The following is a 19221-nucleotide window of genomic DNA, read 5'->3' on the forward strand; positions in this document are numbered from 1 at the left end:
CGGAGGCCTGATAACCTCCTTTGAGTCATGGGTAAGAAAAAAGGAAGGAAGGAATTAGGCCATGATGAACCTTCATGAGTGAACAAGTGTAAGCTTTGCCACGCGATAGTATCCAATACTAGCTACACTATTGGACAAGGCCAATAAGAAAGGGCAAGATCGAAGGGTACAAGCAGTGTCAGTTTCTAGACCTTTACACATATCCTCTTGAAATTTCGAGCCTTTTCCTAAAATTTTACATGTGTGGGGTGATGAGGTAGGGAATGCCCCAACACCCCCCTAGGCAGCAATCGAGCACATTCCATGCTCAAGAATGGTGAAGAGGAGGGCATTCCCTCCAGTCTCATGGGCGCCTTGAAACTCGGGTAGAGTTTCTTAAGCTATCATTGGAGGAGTTGTTTGTAGTTTCAAGTGAGGTGGAGCACATTGGAGCCTCAAAAATCCCACTGGAGAATGTCTACTTAGATCTGTATTTTCATTCATCGAGAAACATAATATCTATGCTTGAGGACCACGACTGAAATTTGAAAGCCTACCCTGACCTTCAATTGACTAATTAAATATGTAAAATTTAGAAAATTTTTCAAAATAGTGGCCTTCTTTTGCAACCCTATTTTTATTGGAGAAGATTTGAAGGGCTCTCATGTTAACTTCAACACCGCCGAGGACATGATGCACCTTGGCCTCTTTTGGGGGATTTTTTTGAGTACGTTTGAGGTCGTTACGAATAAGACAAGCTGGTGACGTCTTAAGCAGCCGACGCTCCGACCTCGCTCCGCCATATATTTAAGAAATTAGTTAGCTGGGCTACATCACAAGGGAATATAAATGTACGCCTTGGAACGATGCTAATGCTCTCGGTTGTTGGCATATTGCATAGGTATTTCCCTCCACTTCTTGTCTTGCGCATCTACAGAACAATAATTAAAACAGTGGCGCATAGTGCCTGACTGCTGTCTTCTCTGCTGCAAACGTTAATTACTTCAGGAAGAGGCTGCAAATTAGTACATTGATCCTTAGTTTACCTCACAAGGTTCAATGGCGCCATCTCTCCACAGGCGCCGCAAATTATTACTGCTCTTACGCCTACTAATTGCAGTTGGGGTTGCGTTGACGACACGAATCACTGCCACAACGGCAACCAGGGTGCTGCAAACTCACTATCAGGCCGAGGACCACGCTGATTACCCAACTAACAACATCTATAATCATACTACGATGTTGAGCTCGCTGGATAGGAGGAAGCTGCTGAGCTGCTTCGATCCCAACCCCTTCCTCTCCATCTCCCACGACGCTACCGGGCCGCTTGCCGACCGCCAGAACGTGACGGTCACCGTCAGTGGAGTCATCGAGCCCAGCGACGACGACTGGATAGCAGTGTTCACCCCCTCAACCTCAGAGTCAGTCCCCCCTCTCTCAGCTCTCATTTAATGTTCATTAAACTTTGGTTATGTACTTAATTAAGCCTGTTTTCCGTTGGACAAGCAACGAATGCTAGTTAGTTTATACTGTCACCTCGTTTCTAACTTATTGTAACCTGCACAAATCACCTAACGCTGCTATATATATATATATATATATTTATAATAATAATATATTCGGCAACTTTTTGTACTTACATTTTTGGTAAAGGCTTGTGGCAGTTGTAACTTGTACGTCTCTCTCCATGCACCGGTGACTGCGTTACATACAGTCTCCGTGCAGCGTGTGAGTTAAAAAGCCTTTCATATCTGTCCATATTAATGCAGTGACTGTATGTAAAATCTAGAGTATTGGCTGCCAGGTACCGTATAGAAATGCCCATCCTTTCAAACTTTAAGTTGCCTCCTTTAATTAAAATTTTAAAAATAATGACTTCCTCGCTTTTGAAGCTTCTTCTTTGAGGCTGTTCCTACCTCCTACAACTCTTGGAACCCCTCTTGGAAGAATTCCACTCGTAGGGTTTACTAGGAGGTTGGTGCTATTGTGACTGGGAGGTATTGTGATCGGTCCTTTCCACCTCTACGATCACAACACCACTAGTGTAACATTTTCAAAATTGTCAACATGTCACCCTCTCTACACAATGAGTTGCAGCAATTTTTCGGGCTTTTGTTTTTTTTCCATGTAACTCTTCATCAATGCAGCTTGCTCTCCATCAACCAATTGAGGAGGATTGTGGAAACAACCTCTGTATCTTTCAAAAGGCTGGTTTCCACACTTGGAGTGGTCTATGGTTGTTGGTGAAAGTTGTGGAAGTTTGATTGCTTTGTAAGAACCCTATCAACAATTACACCATTTCCATGCAATTGTTGAACAGAGAAAGGTGTAAAAGAATCATGGCAAGTTATCTCAATCGACCCCAAATGCACACAAATCAAAATTCACATAGGAACCCATAATTGATCGTACTTGCAAGGGTAACCTAGAGGCATGCAGAAACAAAGGCCCAAGGGACTTGAAAGTTTACCCTCATTCGTTCTATCATGTATACTAATATATGAGAAATGAATGTCATTCTAGTTTTTACTTCACTGTTTTAAATGAAATTATCGGATGATCTTCATAGTGGAGACCAATCTGGACCCTAAGAGCGAAGGAATAGTGAAACTTCAAAAGAAAATTTTGATCTAATGTGTCTTTGAATGTCCTTTTAATCAGATTAGAAAGTTTGAGATTTGAACTATTCAGCTTGCCATGAGTTTTAGGGGGTAGAGCTCCTAAAATGATAACCTTTCGCTTTAATTTAGAGATGATTAAAATCCTCCGAGAGAAGGAAAATAAACCCTCCTCAAATGTCTCAACTTCTATTATATTCCCTAGCCCAAAGCATATGGTTCAACAAAGCTGCAATGAAAGATGACACCCCTGCTATCCTCAGGAACAAAAGGTTGGCTAAGCAAATTAGTGATAAGGGCCTAAGGCATTTCAAGGATATTTGGAACCCTCGTTCATCACAGGAGTGGGTCATCCCCTTGGAGGTATGGCAAACACTGTGTAGAAGTGAGGCTATTTTTGTTTGACACCATAAGTAGAATTAAGTCCACCTGGCCAACTGCCCCATTTCTTACTTCTGAACAATCCATAAGGAGTGGGAACTACATCAAAGAAAAAGGTAAAAGGATGAGGGTGGTCAAACACACTGGTGTCTGGATAGACAAGACTGTCAAAACTTGGGATAAGGTTGGATGCAGACTAACCCACAGATATTGCAAGAGGAGATCAGTCTAGACCTGGAAATCTACTGGTGTTGGTAGACTTGACTTGTTCTTGCAGAGAATCCCTCATCAAAAACTTCTTATTAGAGATGTGACTTCAAAATGGAGTGATGGTGGTGCCTAAGATGCAAGAACCAAAAAGAGTCATTACTGCATGCACTTTGGGAGTGTAAGGGTGTCCATCCTATCTAGGATAAGATAAGCAAACTCTTGAATGAATGTGATGTATTAGACAAGCTACACTGGAGATAGGTGCTGATTGGTTGCAAGGGCAAGATGAACCCTGCTTTATTCAAAATATGGCACACTATCAAGGCCTATGTGCTTGCAGAGATTTGGGAACAAAGGAATGCCCTAGCTCACAAAGGCATCAAGAGAACTTTGGCATTTAGTAGGGAGAAGGTAAGGGATATGCTGATACAAGCCTGTCAGCTAGCTAGTCAAATGTCTCAACTTCTATTATATTCTAGTGAGAGTATAAAAAAAATGAAATGTTCGAAATTACAATTTCCTCTTATGAAAAGGATACATAAAAGGTAGGGTAAAAATAGTTTGCTAAACATTGCTTTGCAAGACATTCAACCCTTTCAAATCTCTAGGCAAACCATAAAGAATCATAAAAGATAAGCACACTAGTTAATGTTATTGCTCAATTGAAATTGAAATGAGATAGATACTCAATTGAAATTGAAATGAGATAGATATATGCAACTTTGCAAGATTGGTTTTGGAAGAAATGACATCATTTACAACAACATAGAAACAAAATCCATACCAGTGTGAAAGATTCGACAGGAGGATAGAAAGGTAGGATAAATAGTAGTGGCTCATAGAGTCTCATTGTAAAGAAAAGACAAAAGATATTATATGTAAGATACACTTATTTAAGAGTGAGCACACCACACCTCACCAGGCATCCCCACCCATTAGAATTTAATCTAAATTTAATTAATTAAAATTATGTGTATATGTGTGTATATATAAATTTATTTATACTTATAAATACATATATATATATATGTATGTGCAGGTATATATGTCTAAATATAATAAAACATAATATATGTTTACATGTGTATGTGTACGTGTGTGAGAGAAAGAGAATGTGTGTGTGCGTAAGAGAGAGAGAGAGAGAGAGAGAGAGAGAGAGAGAGAGAGAGAGAGAGAGAGAGAGAGAGAGAGGTATTAACGTCGGTAGAATGCAACACGAGGGCATATACGACCAACGATGGGACTTGAACTCGGGTGGATCATGGCCTTTATAAGGGCCCTCGCACTAGCCAATCTGCCCCACTTGTGGGTGGCAGAAAGGTAGGGCGAGGGTCCTCTTTTATTACACACACACACACACACTATGAGAGAGAGAGAGAGGTACACACACACACACACTATGAGAGAGAGAGGTATTAACGTCGGTAGATTGCAACACGAGGGCATATACGACCAACGGTGAGACTTGAACTCGGGTGGATCATGGCCTTTATAAGGGCCCTCGCACTAGCCAATCTGCCCCACTTGTGGGTGGCAGAAAGGTAGTGCGAGAGAGAGAGAGAGAGAGAGAGAGAGAGAGAGAGAGAGAGAGAGAGAGAGAGACTATGTTTGGGAGAGTGTGTGAGAGAAGATAGAGATGTGTGTGTGTGTGTGTGTGTGTGTGTGTGTGTGTGTATGTGAGTTAGAGAGAGAGAGAGAGAGAGAGAGAGAGAGAGAGTGTCAAAAAGAGAGAGCTCAAAGAATTTCTGTGTGAGTGAGAGTGTGTAGGGGGGAGAGTGCGTGTGCAGGTGTGTACGTGTGAGAGAGAGAGAGGGTGTATGTGTGTGTGAGAGAGAGCAAGAGGGAGAGGGTGTATGTGTGTGTGTGTAAGAGAGAGAAGGTGTATGTGTGTGTGTGAGAGAGAGCAAGAGAGAGAGTGAGATGGGGACAGGTGGGGAGAGAGAGAGAAAGAGAATAAAAATAAATTGTAATAAAATATAAATATATTAATTTAAATAAAAATATAAATGTGTGTTTTTTAATTTACATACATACATACATATATATATATTTTAAATCTATACTTATATATATATAACAATACATAAGTATAAATAAGAAAATTTAAGATATATATACATATAATTGTAATATATTATAAATATATTAATTTAATATAATATATAAATATACATAATATATATTAATATTTAAATATAAATAAATAAAATAAAATAATATATAAATATACATAATAATATAATACAAATATATAGTTGTTAAATAAAAATAGAAAAATTTGTAAATTAAAAATATATATAGTAAATATATAATAATAATGATATATGAATCAATATACATATAGTAAATATATAATAATATTATATATAAACACATTCATACACACATGTATGTGTATACATAGTCACTCATCTGTATTTGAAAGGTGTGTGTACGCGAGTGTGTATGCGAGACGGGTGTTGGAAGAGAAAGAGTGCATGTGCACGTGTGTGTGAAAAAGAGGGTTGTGTCTATGCACGTGAGAGACAGACGTAGATATGGGTCTATGTGAGAGTCCACATAGACACAATCTACAGATCACTACCGTGTAGATTGACAACTTTCAACTTCTATTGAATGATTGCCTGTTTTGCAGCGTCTCCACCTGTCTACAAAGTGAGCTTTTGTACGTGGAAACGGGAGACTTAGCTTCACTACCTCTGCTATGCCATTATCCGATCAGGGTGAGAAACCCATCTCTCTCTCTCTCTCTCTACTCAAGAATTATGGGAAGAGTCGCTCATTCTATGTCATGCTGTGTGTTGTGCGCGTGCGCCCGCAGTTCCAATACTTGAAAGAGGATCCAGCGTACATGCAGTGTTCGAACAAGGCATGCTCCATGCATTTTGGGAGTGCTTGTGTGACGAGGTCGTGCAGGGGTTCCCTTACCTTCGACCTGATCAATGTCCGGACGGACATCAAGCTCGTCTTCTTCACGGGCGGCTTCGACTCACCCTGCGTCCTCGCCCATTCTGACCCCCTCCCCTTTATGAACCCCAACCAGCCCCTCTATGGCCACCTTTCAGCCGTCGATTCGACCGGAACTGCTGTGAGTGCACGGCCATTAACTTCTGCCCTTGTATTTAAAAACTTTTGGTTAAATGTCTTGTATCATTTTCTTTGTAGATGAAACTCACGTGGGTGAGTGGAAACTCTCAGCCTCAAACTGTCCATTATGCTGATGGCAAGTCTGCCTCATCCACTGTGACAACATTCCACCAAAGTGACATGTGCAGTAAGCAGTCCGTCACCCTTCTCCTCTTTTTTCTCTGTATGTAGCTCTCTATGTGTTTGAATATCTGCAAACTCATGTTACATTGGAGCAGTGTAGCAAACAGAAACAGAAATATAGAATCGGATCCGATTGAGAGAGAGAGAGAGAGAGAGAGAGAGAGAGAGAGAGAGAGAGTAAGTGTCATGGCCAAGCCAACAGACCACATATGATCCATATGAGGGAATCTTAGTGCAAGGACTAGGACGAGCCTGGGATCTCTTGAATCGCTAGCAAGAGAGGGATAGAAATGAAATGAAATGATATATTAACGTCTCTAAGAGGCCATAGTGGCTTATGAGACCAAAACTGAGAGTACATCTGAAGTTGGTGTCTCATCAAAGAGAACAACTAAATGAGACTAAAAAGTACAATAAACTGATTGTCCTACAGTTATAAGAACAGAACTGGAAGACTCCGAGATGATATTGAGTAGAAAATACTGAAAAATGTACATCAGGTAGATCCATGTATGCTGATCAGTTGAAGTGTTGCCCTCTCCTTAGATCAAGTATCTCCGCCAGGGGGCTGTCTAGAATGGAGACGTCGTAGAAGCGAGGTAGGCGCCTCCGATGCCGAGCAATAATGGCTCTGATCTGGCGATGGTGAGGATGTCGTGGTCGGGATCCTGGTGGGCGTGGCCGACGAGCACGACATAAGATAATTGCTCAATTAGTGGTGACTCCCTGGGAGCGTGGTTGGTGCCTTGATGGCCCAATGGAGGAGGTATCAGGAGGTGTGTGGGCTGGGTTGCTGGTGCTGGTGCCGAAGAAATCTGTCAGGGTCCTCTGTCTAGGTACATCATGGCTCAGCCTCCTGTCTACCAAGAGGATCTCTCTGTGTCTCCTGAGCTCAAGTAGAAACAATCCCAGGCATCTCTGATCCTCAAACTCCATGACCCTGCGTAACGGCCCAAAACCCTCTCGGAGAGGCAGTGATATCTCCCTCGGATCTCATAATAGACTGTATATCGGCAAATGTAGTGTTCCTCTGTCTCTACCTCGTGGTAGCATAGCTGACAAATGCGGTCATCCAAGATCTGATGCACATATTGCCCTGTCTCAATCCTGGTGTGATGAGGTCCGGATCTGTCCAATGGCACAACGTATCCCATGTGATAGGGACAATCCAGACTGTACTGAAAGGGTGGTAGTGCCTATCCGCAAACCATGTAGGTCAAACCATGATCTCATCTGAGCGTACCAACAATGAGTATCTCCATCCTCTGCCAACTGTATGGATGAGGTCAATGCCAATCGGGAGTACCTTTGTTGAGGGAGCTCCCATAGCCGCTGTAAAAAGGTAACTACTTGGAATAGGGCCTCGGTTACTACTGGTGGGGCACCCAGCTCAGCCCGAACAATCTCATGTGGTACTGATGATTTGCTCCGAATCATGTGGGCAATCATCATAATCAGTGGTCTCTCCATTTGCCTCCATCCCTCATCTGTCGCTCTCTGAGATTTGTGATGTATACTAGGCTCCCAAATTGGAGCTCCGTACAGGAGGGTCGGTGTGACAAGCGTATCAAATAGCCACAATTTGGTGCGTGGCTCCTGAAATGTATGTGTGCACACTGCCTCTCAAGTGCCCCCAAGGCTGCATGCCCTCGAGCTAATGTAGCTGCTGCTGCCTCCTTTAGGGAGAAACGCGGTCCTGTGAAAGTAACCCCCAAGTAGACATATGACGTGACGTACTCTACCGGCTCCCCTTGGAAAGTGAACTGAGGCTCTGATCTCGTCACCATGCCTGTGTGGTGTTAAACACCATAACCTTGGTTTTCCCAAGGTTCACTGTCAGATCTCTATCCGCACAGAAAGCCTGTAGGCTGTAATGCATCCAGGTGTCTCTGTAATCCCTCCGGAGAGTTTGAGATTAGAACAATATCATCAGCATATAACAAGATGGGTATCAACACCCTTGCCAGACATGCCCCTGGGCCTCCCAATCTGTCTACATAATCAGAGACCGCATCAATGTACAGTCCAAAGAGGGTGGGCGATAGCGGGCATCCCTGCTTCACCCCTATCGTGCTGGTCACCCTACCAGATAGTCCGCCTGGAGCTCGGACTCTGCTTGTTGTCACAGACTCATACAAAGCATATATCCCCCACTGCATATCCTCGGGTACCTCAATGTCATGCAATCTGTGCATAAGCCTGGCACGTGGTACGGTATCGAAGGCTTTGCGGAAGTCCACAAAGCAGCAGTATATCCTTCTCTTCTGTGCCCTGCCCTCTTCAATAAGTGCCCGAAGTGTCAGTATGTGATCCAAGGTAGTAAATCCTCTCCTAAAGCCAGCCTGTCCATGTGCTCGATGACCATGCCTCTTTGCCCATCGGCTCAGCTCTGACTCCAATATAGAGCCATATACTTTGGCCAAGTAATGACCAATCATGATTGTCCTGTAGTTGCCTGGTACCATGGGGTCCCCACTCTTAAAGAGTGGTACAATGATATGCTCTGTCTAGCTTGTCGGGAAACCCTCACAAATGGCACGATTAAACACATGTACGATGAGCGGAGCCAAAGTGTCTTGTGCATATGAGAAGTGCTCTCCAACTAGCCCATCATGATCCTGTGCCTTTCCATTCTGTAACCTGTCTATCGCATCTAGCACCATCCGCATAGTAAAAAAGGTGCTGCTAGCCGGTGTAGCTCCCAGTGGAGGGGGGGTGGGGGGCTGTCCTGGTGCATCATATAGCTCTCTAGCATAAGTATGCCATGCCTCAGGTGCAGTAATCGGAGTACCAGGGTGTCTCTCCTGAAACATCTTCCATGCCCTCTTGCTGTCCTTCCCCAGGAAGAGTTGGTAGATCTCCTCCTCTAGCTTAGCCAGATAGGCTCGTTTCTTCCTCTGCACAAGGCGCTGAAAGATCATCCTGGCCTGTCTATGCCATAGTTGCAAGCATTCTTTGCATTCGTGCATTCGCATTCGAGAATGCCGAGTTTGCAAAAGAATGCATTGAGGGTGGATGCATTCGCATTCGTGGCAGGTTAAAAAAATAATTTTTTTGGGCATAAATAGAATGTTCAAAGTCAATGCTTGAAAACACAATGAAAAACTTGAAAGCTTGAAACTTGAAATTGCAGGTCAAGTTTGCAAAGGGATGCAAACTGCAAACGTTTGCAAACGTTTGCAACACCATGCATTCGCGAATGTTTGCAACTATGGTCTATGCGTGTGAGACCCAATGGCAATCTCATGCTGTAGTTGTGCTCGTGTCTCACGACACTTATCATCATACCAACTGTTCTATGGGGCAGTGCTGCGGGGGTGGGTGGAAGGGATCATAGTGCAGGGAAATGCATATGAGGCGGATGCATGTAGTACACCCGCCAATCCTCTCGTGATCTCGTCCAGAGGGCTATGCGGGTCTAAAGCGAACAAGCCATCAGATACTGCATCTCGATAAACCCCAACTATCTCATGTGTAAACTGATATCTCGGGTACCTAGGTAGATGAGTGACTGGCCCATCTCTCGGGGATCTACCTACTAGTGTGAAACTCAGGTATGCATGATCGGCTGCTATGCCAATGGGCCTACTGGAAATCGTGAAACCCCGCACATCAGGTATAATGAAGGAGATCCCATCAAGTAGTCCACTGTGCTCGCTCCCCCTTTAGAGTTCCAGTGTGTGAGAGCATCTGATACTTGCCATCTCGATAAGCCATTGTATATGACCAACCCATGTGCACTCCTGAGTGTGAGAAAATGCCTGCCATAATCTGTAATCTCCCCCTCATCCTGTGCTGATCTCTGCAACCCTACATCCTCTGCCGTGATCTCCCGGTACATAGACTCTTGAATATCATACAACTCTGTCTGCTCTGTGCCTGTACGTGCATCAAAGTCTCCCAATAGTAACTTGTCTCCCATGCTGGCAAACCTGGAGTGGGATGGGGGAAAGTAGCATACCGCCACATATAGCTCGCGGAGCCCCCCTCTGCATATTCGGACCCACATGTACCTCGCATCTGCATCTCTATGTACCACATGTATTTTGTCACGAAGCTCCTCCCTGTAAAGTATTGCCACTCCTCCAGATCCTCTGGTACCTCCCACTGTGCGTGGCTGAGGGCGGAAAATTGATTCCCATCTATAACCCCGGACGTCAGGAGGCCTCTTGTTTGTGCACTGATGGGTCTCCGTATACATAGCGATATCACTGTGTCTGAAAGTATCCTCAAAGTATCCTGCATCTGTTCTAAGGGCTCCGTTGCAATTCCACACCGTGAATCGTAAGGTCTCATAGGCCGTGCACCGTGAATCGTAAGGATCGTAAGGTCTCATAGGCCGTGCACCGTCAAGCGGGCCTCCTCTCCATAATGATGACTTAGCCATCTCTGTACACCACCCATTTCCCCTCTTTCCTTGCCTCAAGCACACGCGGCATGTGTTCCTTCCGGTGTGCTATCTGTGCTGGTGTAAGGTCCTCATCCAAATAAATCTTTTCCCCCTTAAGGGCCATCCTTTTGGAGAGGAAGGCCTTCTTCTTCTCCAAGTCACCAAATCTGATGATCAATATCTTCGCCCTGGTTTCATCTTTGCCTACTTGCCATGCTTCGGTAAAGGGTACATCAGTGGCTCCAATTTTTGTTGCAAGAGCTTTTGCATCCTCTTGGGGATTTCCCTTATCTTCCCACCCAACTACACGTACATATAAGGCACGTGCCCGTCTCTTGGCTTCCTCTTCCAATGTAGCATTCATCACCTCTACTTTATTGACTGGTGTATCCTTCTGTTTTTTTACTACTTCAATCCATGGGTTGACTTCCTCAATTTGTTTCTTTGTGGCACTGGCAATTTCAGCCCATGAATGCATTTCCTTCTCACTTGCAGCCACTTTTGCCTTGCATGATTCCAAAGTGTTTTGCATTTCTGTGATGTCTTTTTCGTGGTCAGCCATACATGTCTTCAAAGTGCCTTCGTACGATGCAACTGTTGTGCCAATCTCTCGAGCTCTTTTTTCATTTCCGTGTGCATCAAGGCTTGGGCTAATTCCATCTCAACCCGTACTTTGGCTTGCATTTCTCCCTTCAATTGGACATATATCTCTTCCTTCAGCGTTTCGTATATCACTTTCCTTTGGGCATGCATCTGCTCGGTCCATTCCTTTTCAAGCTCCTATCGCATGGTGTTCATCTCTGTCCTTATGTGAAGCTGTAGCTCCTCATAAAGGGCCTCATCTCGTCGGGCCATCTTCGTAATCCTTCGTGAGCCAGGGGACATGATTCCTTCCCTCAGTCTTCTGCGGTAGGCATTTGGTGCCTTCGTGGGGGGGGGTGAAAGGTTGTCTCACCATCCTGTTCCCCCTCCAGGGGTTGAGACATGTTTTCCCCTACTAGTTGCTGCCTTGGGGGCCCGAGCAAGGGTGTTGGGAAAAGCGAGCAGAAATGGCTGCACACGGGTCTTTCCAAGATTCATGCGCATGTCTTGTTCTCTTGAGTGTAATGCATCCAAGTGTCTTTGTAAATGCCCTGCTGTGTGCGCGAATAGTGGTGCATTGTATGTATAAAAGAGAATGAATATTACGGCTCAGCTAGGGTAGTTTTCTCACGTCCCACTTTGTCAATGAAATCTGCCAGCTCATCTTTATAGAGTCTGGTGAAACTCGCCTGGGAAGCGCGGGAGTGGGTGTGCATCGCTTGACCATGAGCACAATTAATCATTTCAGGATTTAATCACAGCCATTAAACAATCCACAAAGCTGAAAATAAAAGTTGCACATTTAACACCGCATAGAGGCCGGAATGGGCGGACCCCCCCCTTGGAGTATTTCAATATCCAAGGAGAAATATAACATGTACAAGCTTTGAGGGCCTTACTCTCCCCATGGGAGATGCCAGATTATCCATATACAACCATAAACATGTCCTTCATCCAATATGGCTATCTAGCATGTCCTTAAATAGGCGCACAAACATGTATAACAGCCCACATGGCTCTTCTATACGCGCATAAACTTGTATGACCATATGGTTCATCCACAAGCACATAAACCTGTAAACCAGCCCATGTGGCTTATCCATGAACTCATAAACTTGTAAACTAGCCCATGTGGCTCATTCATGAGCTTATAAACCTGTAGACCAGCAGCGCATAAACCAACAGCGTCTATTAGCGCCAAAACCTGTAAACCAGCCCATGTGGCTTGTCCATGAACTCATAAACGTGTGGACCAGTCCATGTGGCTCATTCATGAGCTTATAAAACCAGAAATTTCAGCAAGCTTTAGGATTGTTTTGCTGAAAAGCAGCCATTCGAGGTGTGCAAGATGGTGTAGAGTAGTGAAAATCATCTTCCCCAAGCTAGATATGGCCATGGTGGGCTTAGAAATGAAGAGACATGGTGAAAAATCAATGTTTTCAGCCTCAAAAAACCTGCTTGAAGCTCAAACTCGCCCAAGCAATAACTCTCCCATATTCAAATAAGTAAGAAAATGCTACAATGCGGTGTGTAGATCTGAATTGACAAGTGTGAGGACACTTGTCTCACTTTTATCTGCCACATGTCCCAAATTCAAGGGCCAAAAATTCCACAATCTGCAGCTCTAAAAATATCCCAGATGATAGCTTATTTCACAATGGCGCTTTGGCAATACTCAATCTTTGTTGAATTCCGGAGGTAATTACAAGGACGGAAATTCCATCGGAGATTGCCAAAAACAGCAACTTTCTCTAAAATTTAGGAGATGATATCTTTGTGTTCCACCAAATGAGAAATACATGTAAGCACCACGTAGAAACGTGTTTCATTGCTTGATCTCTCCCAAATCCTCAAGAGTTCGTCATACATACTTTCCACTTGACACTTGAGCTCCAAAGTCCATTTTTGTGTCCAACCGTGTCGAGTGCTTGGACCATGGTACGAACACTTGGTTCTCTATATTGGATAATCCCCCATTCCCAAAGCTTGTACATTCTTGATCTTTTGGACATCCAAAGCCCATCCACACACATGAATTCTGGAGATGCCCAAAATGGTGACATTTCCTCCCAGCTTCTTAAAAGTTGTCCTCAACTTCAAAGCTTCAAACCATATATGAAGATATAACCATGTCCCGAAGTAAATGGGCAAGAATTCCGTGGAAGAAATGCTAGACATAGGCACAAGAGCTAACTGTGCCTCAATAACCAATATCAACAATGAGATAATCATATGCCAATGAAAATCGCCAACCATGTGCTAAGACACTCAAACAAATGCCATACACAAGAAACTAGTGCTTCGCACGGAAACATGTGCTATGCACACAAACTTGTGCCATTCCAGAGCACAAACCATTGTGATAGAAAAGTTGGTTCTCCATAGTTCTGGCAATCCTTTTTCCCAATCCCAATGGTTTCCATGTTCTCCTAGATAATCCCAACTCTGATCAACGAGTTTGGTGTGGTTACAACGAAGCACTCACTCCAAAATCCCAACACGAATCCATGCGTATGGTGGAGTGTTCATTGAATTGCTCTCTCGCAATTCCAACATGAATCCACATGTATGGTGAGATGAACAATGAACCTCTTGGCTCCCGTATGGGGAGATAGTGATTCCAATATGGCTGAAAAAAAATCCATGTCCCAAATAAATGGGAGAGACTGAATAAGTCTCCACAATATCATTATCAAAATCATATCCCAAATAAATGGGTGAGACAAAATAGTCCCATAAGTCCAGATATCATAATCATGTTCGAACTAAATGGGTGAGACAAATCAGTCCCATAAGTCCAAATAGCATAATCCTATCTCAAATAAATGGGCGAGACAAATTAGTTCCATAAGTCCAGATAGCATAATCTTGTCCCAAGTAAATGGGCAAGAAATCAGTCCCATAAGTCCAGATTCCTGTCTTCTGACACTTGGCTTTGGACATAGTCCCCTGCCAACAAGGTGTTAGTCCACATGACCCTTGGCGTAGACATAAGTCCTCTGCCAACCTAGTGTCATGTTGTCACACACGGGCACGTGTATATGGAACCAATTCACTACCAAAACAGCATACATACATCAACCATTCCTGGCATATACATGATTACCATCATTGTGAAACATTACATGAGCATATACATCCTGCAAACATAAACCAACTTGCACATGACACAGCACTAGGGGCTGAATTTGGGCAAGGCGGCCCTCCCCCCCCCCGGCAGGTATCTGTATTACCAACAGAAGTATTTATATGTACAAGATGTGGGTGCCCGGAGAGTACACACTCATCCAGCCGCCCGACACCAGATTTATCCAACTGTGGAAACATAGGTAAACACATTACCTGCAACTCCTCGGTCACCAACCACTCTTGTAGCAACACCCTCGATCACCAACCAAGGTTGAGCAGCCACCAACCGCTCCTGTAGAACACCCTCGGTCACCAACCGAGGTAGAGTGATCACCAACTGTTACGACCCTGTGTTTTTCTCTGGACAATAAGCAGGTGGGCACGGGCACGGGATGGATAGTGTGAAAGGCATCAGTTTGGAATCGAGAAAGAAACCCATGTGTGGCTAGCCCAAGTGTGAAGGGGACAAAAGGATTTAAAGAAAGGGACAAAAGGATTTTGAGTTTATAAGGTTTTATAATCTTTGATGACTTAAAATAATATTATTTTTGTAAGGATGCGTTTTTGCTATTTGCTTTTGGCTTTTTGGGGAAAGCAGGCGGAATTGCATCTTTGGTTATAAAAGTGAAGGGTGGCGCATCACCTTGGGATCGCAGCCTGAATATCTCTCTCACGTGGGCTGGCTACAGGAGTCGTCGTGTGGCATGTGGAGACGTGGTGGTGTGAGGCGCATCTAAGGCTGGTCGCTAGAGAACGCAGGTAGCACTGGACAGAGAGAGAGCAGGGGTCAGCGTTTTGTTTACTTTCCTTCAGCTAAGGTGAGCACTGGCCTCAGATGGTGTAGGCGGAGCGATGGTCTCAGGTGGCGGTGCAGGTGGAGTGATGGCCTCAGGTGGTGGCGGAGGCGGGGCGCCGGTGGACGACGATGGCATGGCCTTTGAGACAAGCCTGGGCGTGGAAGTATACAGCAGCTTCGACGCGATAGGAATCCGGGACGAGCTCCTACGGGGCATTTACACCTACGGCTTCGAGACGCCCACGGCCATTCAGCAGCGCGCTATTCGTCCCATCATCCTGAACCGCGACGTCATCGCTCAGGCCCAGTCCGGCACCAACAAGACCTCCATGATCGCTCTCGCCGTCTGCCAGATCATCGACACCTCCATCAGAGAGTTTTGTATTTTTCTTTCTATGGGATGCACGTGGGTTGGCTGAAGGAGAATAGAGATAGGCTTTTCTCTATCTTTCTCTCTCTGGGTTATGGAAAAGCACAGGGTATTGCTATGGAAAACAACCTTGGTTTTGGCACCGTGATTGGATGGTGTATCTGTGGGTTTCTCATGGAAACAGGACATTGGTTTTCAAGAGGAGACAGGACTTTGGTATCGAGGAAACAAGCCTATAGTTTATGGGATACAGGTCTTTGGTTTATCGGATACAGGTCTTTGGTTTATCGGATACAGGTCTTTGGTTTCATGTGGAAAGCATGTCTTTGGATTCATGTGAATATCTTGTAAATCTGAACGGGAAGGAGTCATGTGCCTGGAAGCACCACTGTCTAGAATCCACTCCTGAGTATCCGTTGCGGAGAATCTTCCAACCTCCTCCTTGCCTGAAGAAAATGAAACGTCGGTGTCCATCACCTCCAGGTGCACAAAAGCCGGAGTCTTCATGATTGCTGCTGAGGAATCTTCACCCTTCTCGGTCTTCCGCTTGGGACACTGTCTCCAATAGTGGCCATTCTCGCCACAATCATTACAGGTCCTCTCTGCTTTAGTTTCTCGCGGTCAGCGACGGACTTCTTCTCAGAAGACTTCTCTGATGAAGCCTTCCCTTTGCCCGTGTTACAGCCTTTCGACCATTGGCCAGTTAAGGCCTCCGAACCTCCACCGTGAGGAGGGTTCGTGAATCGTTCCACTCCTCCCACGTGATGGTGTTGAGCCTGCCACTGGTAATCGAAGACGAGTAAAATGTTGAGTACTGAGAGGACAAATGCGACAGCAACGTTATGGCCATGTCTTCTGACGTTATCTCCTTCCTACTTGAAGAACTTCCTGCTCAAGAGCCTGTAGCTTGTTAATATGCTCCCGAATCGTCAACGACTTTGCAGGGCTCATAACCCGCATCTGTACTTCCAAGGAAATCCTCTTCATGGGCGATACCCTATTGTAAAGAGAAGCCAAATGCTGCCATATTCCTCTGGCCAGCGTCATATGGTTTACATGATTGATTACTTGCGGTGTGTAGTTGAGGAAGATAAACGAATGGACCTTGGCGTGGACACGATCCCACATCTATGCCTATGCCTCCCGGTCCTTTCGGATCGACGGTAACTTCCCTTCCGCTACTTCCGGCCGTGGAACCCAACAATGATGAAATCAGCAAGGTTGTAAGACTCCAGAACAGATTCCATCATAACCTTCCATATGCCGTAGTTGTTCCCGTCCAACTGACGGTCCACTGGGAACGTGGGGAGTGTAGGGATCTTCACATGCCTCTCGGCCATCTCTAACAGATCTGCCATTGCGGGGATGTACTCTGAAAAAGGGTGGGTGGGTGGGAACAAAGAAGAACTTACACCTGCAAGTGGCTGTCCAGCAAATCAGCCCACCGTCCTCTTGCTTCTCCTCTTCCCAAACAGTCCCGTACGGTCCACCAATCAGCAACACAACAGTCCCCCTCTTGCTCGCACAAATCCCAAGAACTATCACGAGCCCAGAGCTCTGATACCATGTCAGAATACGCAGCGGAGATGATGACCAAATCTGGGAACACGAGAAAACGCAATGCAGAAAACAACAGCACAAGAGAGAGAGAGATAGAGGCGTGTAACTGTGCTCTATATACACAAAGAAGATCCTGAAATGATACACTGGCATGGGGGCTATGGGGCCATTTTATATGGCCCCAAATACCCAGTCGGCCAGGGCTGAAGGCACCCGATTGCCTAACGAGTGGTGTCATCCAGTCAGCCAACATGAGTGGGGTACACGACTTGTATAAGCCAGTTAGCCAACCTCTATCAAAGGTCACATCCACACGTGTGATAGTCGGCCTGAACCTGGAGTATCCTGCCAGCACAGGGCAGCAACACAAGCCATGGAAAAAATGGGGAAAAATATGGAGAGTGGGGAAAAATGAGAAAACATCTAATAAGGGCGGGCACACCCACAACAGAGGGCTTGGTGTATATGTATAGACAGGAGATGACTTCTAACAGTTGTACAGGTGTGTCTTCTCTATGGTATGCTGTGCTGTAATAACGAGAGTTCTGATTTGGAAGTCCTGGGTGAAACTATAAGGGATCCTATTGGTGGAGGATTCTACAAGTTGAACTTTGTACTCAAATTTGATGAAGTAAAGAAATACCGCAAGGGGTGCCACTGCGTTTTGGGACAATCGGTGTCCGTGTACTTTTTGCAGGAGCACTCTAGCTCCCCTTGTTTGTTTTCCTTTTCCAGGTCCTCAAGGGTGTTGAAGTGTTTTGTGTGCGAGTGTTTGTTTCACCGCCCGTCAAATTTCTGAAGGCCGGTTTCATTTTTCCATTGCCGGGATATCGTCGACTTTCTCAAGGAGGCGAGCCCGTGGTTGTCACATCAAAAGCTTCAACTTGTGGAAAGTGAAAAGGAAGTGCAGGAGACAGTGCAGGATTGTGTGTCTTTGCCTGTATGAGGTGAAGAGCAAAAGCTAAAGATGAAGCTCATGAGAAAGACACCAAGGACAGGAAGTAGTCAGCGAGGAACAAGAAGCAATTGAAGTGTTATGGTGCAAGAGATGGGTTGAAGGCTATGGCTTTTGACTCTTTGTCACCGGCGGTATCTTCACAGAGGCTTCATGGGGTTCAGAAGGCAGCTTCTTTCTATGTTTAGTAGTGGTGATCTACTATGCTTCATTTGGGACTTGTGCTTACCACTTGGGTGGAGTGCAAGCAGGTTTTGGGTGCCTGTGAATGTATCAGATGAGGCTCAGACGGAAGCAGAGGGACTTGATGAGGTTCTTATTCTTCCCGAGCAGATACTGGCACACAAGGAAAGAAAGATACAAGGTAACGTTTCTCGTCGCTATCTTGTGAAGTTCAAGAACTATTCACCGATGGATGCGAAGTGGATGGAGGAGGGTGACTTAGCAGATTCACCTTAGGTATTGCAGCTTTTATCTTGATGTCTTTGAGTTGGAGCCGACTCTTGCGACGGCTCATTCAGGTTTAGCAGAGCATAGGTTTGGAGCATTGCTTGATGCTCAAGAGGGGGGTAGCACCTCCGCTCCCTTGTTACAGACAGGCTCAGTTGTCATCTAGGAGTCGCTTGGTGACATCTTTGTATTCACCCGAAGGTACTGGAGGCTGACGGTACATCTGCTTATGGGACTTCTATGATATTGTGTACTAGTCACATGAGATGGTAAAGTTGGGTATGGTTCACAGTCGGCCGCACCATGAACTATAACTGCAACTATGGATAGCTTTGTTTACATCTATGGTTAACAGAGATGGTTTTTGTCTTTGGAACTAAAGTATGACTGAGGAAGATTGGGACATTGATCTTTGTCATATGGTTCTGGCTGTTCTTGACGAGGGTATTGGTCAATTGGATATTGAGATGATGCTATTTGTGGAGTTGGTCTCCTTTGGAATGGCATGGTTTGGTTGAGCTCAAAGTCTGC

The 19221-nt window shown here is 45.0% G+C and overlaps 1 protein-coding gene across 7 annotated transcripts in view; it reads left to right on the forward strand.

Moving 5' to 3' along the window:
- Nucleotides 1–695: 695 nt before the first annotated feature.
- LOC147615085 (putative inactive purple acid phosphatase 27) overlaps nt 696–19221 on the forward strand; it is a 126605-nt gene continuing 108079 nt past the window's right edge. For 6 of the 7 annotated variants that reach the window (XR_015262744.1, XR_015262743.1, XM_086779044.1 and 3 more), the window contains exons 1-4: nt 696–1400; nt 5824–5911; nt 6010–6276; nt 6354–6462. Coding sequence is in view for 5 of the 7 variants with exons in the window: in XM_086779044.1 (XP_086635170.1) it covers nt 1039–1400; nt 5824–5911; nt 6010–6276; nt 6354–6462 (826 nt within the window). In the remaining 2 variants the exon portion in view is untranslated. The remainder of the gene's footprint in view (nt 1401–5823; nt 5912–6009; nt 6277–6353; nt 6463–19221) is intronic. The other variant, XM_086779045.1, reaches the window with a different exon arrangement.

This window comes from Cibotium barometz, chromosome 40 (assembly GCF_041138505.1).
Source record: "Cibotium barometz isolate CiBa-2024 chromosome 40, ASM4113850v1, whole genome shotgun sequence".
Classification (NCBI taxonomy): domain Eukaryota; kingdom Viridiplantae; phylum Streptophyta; class Polypodiopsida; order Cyatheales; family Cibotiaceae; genus Cibotium; species Cibotium barometz.